At 39.3% G+C, this 4,749-nt stretch overlaps 1 protein-coding gene across 1 annotated transcript in view; it reads right to left on the bottom strand.

The window, feature by feature from the left end:
• Positions 1 to 1,492: 1,492 nt before the first annotated feature.
• Positions 1,493 to 4,749, bottom strand: part of lsm11 (LSM11, U7 small nuclear RNA associated) — a 5,332-nt gene continuing 2,075 nt past the window's right edge. Inside the window, exons 2-4 of the mRNA XM_015376898.1 lie at positions 3,836 to 3,975; positions 3,678 to 3,761; positions 1,493 to 1,829 (exon numbers count right to left, since the gene is read on the bottom strand). Coding sequence (XP_015232384.1) covers positions 1,599 to 1,829; positions 3,678 to 3,761; positions 3,836 to 3,975 — 455 coding nt within the window. The 3' untranslated portion in view covers positions 1,493 to 1,598. The remainder of the gene's footprint in view (positions 1,830 to 3,677; positions 3,762 to 3,835; positions 3,976 to 4,749) is intronic.

The following is a 4,749-nucleotide window of genomic DNA, read 5'->3' as shown; positions in this document are numbered from 1 at the left end:
AAAAAAAAAAAAAAAAAAAAAAAAAAAAAAAATTTGCCCCCCCGGCCGTATCGAGACCCACAGCTAGTTCCTGATTGTCCCTCTGGCGTTGTGGCGTGGAACAACATGGTGCAGAAAACGCTTCAAATTTGGACACAAATCAAAAATATCTGCGTCACGCTGCTGCGGGAGGATAACCGGTCCTTAACGGGACCAGTTCTACAGGAGCACGGGCCCCTGTTGGCCTCCCTCTAGAACCGCCTTTGATTACTTCACGTTCTTCTCGCACATCCTGTCAATTAAGTTTGCTTTTCCATTTTCAGATGGACTAAACACAGATGATAGGACACGGTGAAAACCTACAAACTTCTACACAACTTTGCTGTAATGAACGTCTGAGTCCTTCACAAAACAGCTGATTTATGAAAAGATTAAATGACAGATGGACCCTGCTTGCTAGACAGGTGACCTCTAAGGCTTAGATTTTGCTACTTTTTTCTATTTTTTTTATTCTTTTTTGATTGGACAACTGTGCACTTCTTTGTTGGTCTATAACAATAAATCAGGATAAATTGAAGTAGATGATTATGTGGAAAGGCTTTAATTGCTTTTTGCAGGGTTTTGTACATGGAAGCTGATAGAAAAACCACTTAAAGCTTCTTTTAGCTTCGTAGCCTGGAAATAAATAAAAAAAAACTCTTTAAAAATTCTAGTTTCTTGTAGAGAGAAGTGATTTCTCTGGTGTAATTTAGATGTAGATAGTATAATCTAATTTTGGGTCATTTTAAAACCGGCGCTGCGCCCTTCTTATATGGTGTCAAGATTTGTTTGAGCACACTTGTGCGACAAACACGGCTTGCATTAAACAATTGACCCCGTTTTCCCTCTCTGGAGAGGCCTGTTAAATGGGCTACACTAATAATATTCTGATACATTACATCAAGTGTAACAGTATATACAGTAATGAACAAAAGCTAAACTAATGAGAGAAGATGCCCCACTTGTGACATTTAAATATATAAATATATATATTGAGAGACTGGAAAAGGGTCATTTGAAAATGATGTGAAACCCAAATAAGAAAAGTTGCAGATATGCAGACAAGCATCCGCTGATCATCCCAGATAAACGTCGTCATTTAAAAAGAAAAAGGAAAAAAAAAACAACAGAGCAACATCTTTACAACTTCCACGAGATGCAGTAAATTGTGCTTTTATGGGTAATGTGCCCATTAAAGAGTAAAAAGCAATCTGAGACGTCAAGACAAATGACAGCTTTTGAGTGCCATCTGCAATCTCCAGCTTCACAAACTCAATTATTCATAATGCATTTATGAAGCCCGCTGAGACCGCGCTGTCATTCCTGTTCAAACTAACGGGAAAAGCAACATAAAGGGACAAGCTTCTCCACATGACAATAGCCTCACAGATGGCAGCTGTGGGTTTCTGCTGCCACCTGCTGGGCCAAGACCAGAACACAGTAAACACAGAGACTTTCATCACAATAAAGAGACCTTTATTTTTCACTGAAAGGATCATTTCTCTGGTTTTTCATATCAATATGATATAACAGCTCGTCGATTCACCGGAATCTGTTGTTTAGTATGAGAGGAAAAGGCATCAGAGAGGCTGCGGGTTCACCAGGATAACGTTTTCACCACGGATAAACAGCTGGTTGATGTGGCGCGTGTGCACCTTCCCGTACGCCGGATGTGGCGCCTTCGCTGAGATGTCGCTTTTGTCCGGTTTGCTTTCGCCGCACTCTGATGGTGTTCTCCTGCTGCCATCCGTGGTGTCAGCGGGCTTTTTGCTGGATCCCAAACCTTCCTGCAGATTCAGCTTCTCGAAGAGCTGGACAGAGATTAGCTGGGATTAACGTTTGTCGATAAAAGCAAAGGAACGCCTTTAAAATCTATGAACTAAATATGCCGTAATACATTTCTGTAAGCATTTTCTTTTATCCTCCCAGCTTCAAAATGCTTTTTTTTTTACTGCTGGTGGAAAAAAACAACACATTTTTATTGAGAAATAATCTGAAGAAAATTCAGGGGATCAAGTTTGACTTCCAGGATGAAAATAGACGGACTTTACATTAGTTCCTATTGCTAAGCTGGCAAACAGACAATGAAAGCTTGATATGATGCTAAAATAAATGCTTTTTAATTTAAAACATAAACAGGAAAACATCATGTGTCCCAACCATCCATGCTAATTCTCTGCGTTTTATGCTCCTGTGGTCCTGTTTCTCTGCTTTCATCTCAACTTTTTGTCACTTTGAAGGTTCAACCAACCCCAGAAAGTAAACTGCCTGTGATTGGTTACATTTGAGGAAATCCCGCCTCTTTAGAAAGCTCCCAGAAGCTGCTGTCACTTCCTGATCTGTCCCAGAAGCTCAATCCGTCCTGCGAATGCGCCATCAGCTCATTAGCGCATCCAGATATAAACCCAGGTCGCCCTCGATTTTATTTTGTTAAGAAGACCTAAATGACAATATTAAGCCTACTAAAATATAACGTGTTAAAGGTTAATAATGTATTTCCTGAGAAAAAAAAAGCCTTAAAATCCTGTTTTATCACTCCTCTGTGGCCGATCTGCACTGGAAATGGGATCCTACGCTACTTCCAGAAGCTAACTTTTTTTGCTTTGGATTAAAACATAAATCTATTCTTTTTTACTTTTACGTTTTCCTTCCATGGTAACATCATGGTATATAGAGCGAGATCTAAAGAAAGAAACAACTACAATGCAGATAAATATGGTTTAATCACATGTTGCAGGAATGCTCTAAGCACGTCGGATTAAATGTAAAAAGAAGAAAAAATGAAGAAAATGTAAAAAGCAAATTGTCTCAGAAAATTCATTAAAAAACGTTTTAAAGATGTGTATTAGCATTCTTTACAGATTTAAGGATAGAAATAAGTTATTTTAGTACCATAATTAGATTATTTATGGACACCCGGATGTGTACCTCTTCGCGCATTTTAAGGACGGATTGTGTTTCCGGGACGGATCAGAAGGTGACAGCAATGTTAGCAAAGCATCTTCAGGCTAATGGCTGTTCTCTTCAAGAGTAGAGTTAATGACTTCATATCCAACACTCATCTCTGTCATTTATAAACACAATGTTCAATCAAAAATAAAAAATACTAAACACTTCAGTGAAATACACCGGCTTAACAAACTCAATTATTCATGATGCATTTAATGGAAATGGGATCCTACGCTACTTCTGGGAGCTAACATTTTCAATCTAACCTTTTTGACTATTATGTTTTCCTTTCGTGTTAACATTATGCTATATATATATATATTGCGTAATGTAAAGAAAGAAACAACTAAAATGCAGATAAACAGACACTGACGCACGGGTCCGCCCCTTTGGAATGGGGGTCGTTTGGCTTCTTTTGCTAGTCTGCAATGCTCCCATACCCAGAGACATAGGCAAGCATGTTAGCCTGATGGGTAAATGGACTTAAGAATCAAAGCTCGGCACAGATCGGTTCTCAGACGGGGGTGTAAATGGGGCTATAGTGCCCTATTTAGTGCGGACATTCGGACACAGCTTAAGTAATTTTTTATGTGTGTTCAGTTTTGGCAGAATTCTGACTTCATAATAAAGAAAAATCTACAACTGACAAAATTCTTTATATCAATGTTTAGCAGAAAAAAAAAGAGAAATTAGAAACATGAAGCAGATACCCGTGAAATGGTGAGGGCTTTTTCATGGTACAGGGCTTCTCCAAGCAGCGGCTCTCTGTACGTCTCATCTACGTCAACCATCGCCTGCAAACGAGACGTAACCAAACATCGATCATCTGCTGATCAGACATAAGAAAGATTTGTAAACGTCGGCTCACCATGTTCCAGAATTTATCGAAGGCCACGATGAAGCCGGAGCAAACTCCTCTCAGCCCTTTGAAGGTCCGGATGTGAACTCGGACTCGGATCTTCTCCTGCACGCAGTAGTTCAGCCCCCCCAGAGGACTGTCCTTACACACTGAGGGAAAAAAACCCGCAGGTTAGAGAGAAGTTTTAACGAATCAAGCAGAGACCAGAACAGAAACACTGTAAACAAGGTAAGTAAAGGATGTCATGTTTTAGTTTGAATTTCAGGGCAGAAGAGTCTGAGCAAATCATCTCCAGTTTAATACAAAAGGGCATCAGCTCTATGGCAAGCCGTTTTAACATTAATTTGAATGTACCGCCTTTACATTCAAGCTATCTCTAATTGTTTTATGACTAGACGTTTTAGCGATTTAAGATATCTCTAATTATATTTTGACTAGTCGAAATACCTATTCGAGATATCTCTAATTATATTCGGACTAGTCAAAATACCTATTCGAGATATCTCTAATTATATTCGGACTAGTCGAAATCACGTCAGATTTACCCTCAACTTGTATGAAGACGTCAATTTAAGATATCTAGCATGAATTACTGACTATCTGAAATACAGATTTCAGATATCTACGATTAAATTACGAATAGTCAAACTAATTTTAAGATATCTCGATTTTAGTTTTGACTAGTCATAATTCTAATTAAAGATATCTCAAATGCCACCATAGTCATGATATCTTAAAGGGATAGTTCGGTATTTTTGACATGAATCTCTATGGCATCCCCATCACCAGCGGCATGCAATCACACTGACTTACCCCTGGCAGCGTCCTGTGAGCAGAGTTATCAATGTCTCCCTCCGCGGCGCAAGGAGACATGGCTGTTGTTGGGCTCGCTGTCTGAATGACGGCGCGCACTGATACGAACA

Source organism: Cyprinodon variegatus, unplaced genomic scaffold (assembly GCF_000732505.1).
Source record: "Cyprinodon variegatus isolate N-32 unplaced genomic scaffold, C_variegatus-1.0 Scaffold8, whole genome shotgun sequence".
Taxonomy (NCBI): domain Eukaryota; kingdom Metazoa; phylum Chordata; class Actinopteri; order Cyprinodontiformes; family Cyprinodontidae; genus Cyprinodon; species Cyprinodon variegatus.
The sequence above is the reverse complement of the archived record's forward strand: the minus strand, read 5'-3'. Positions and strand labels throughout refer to the sequence as shown.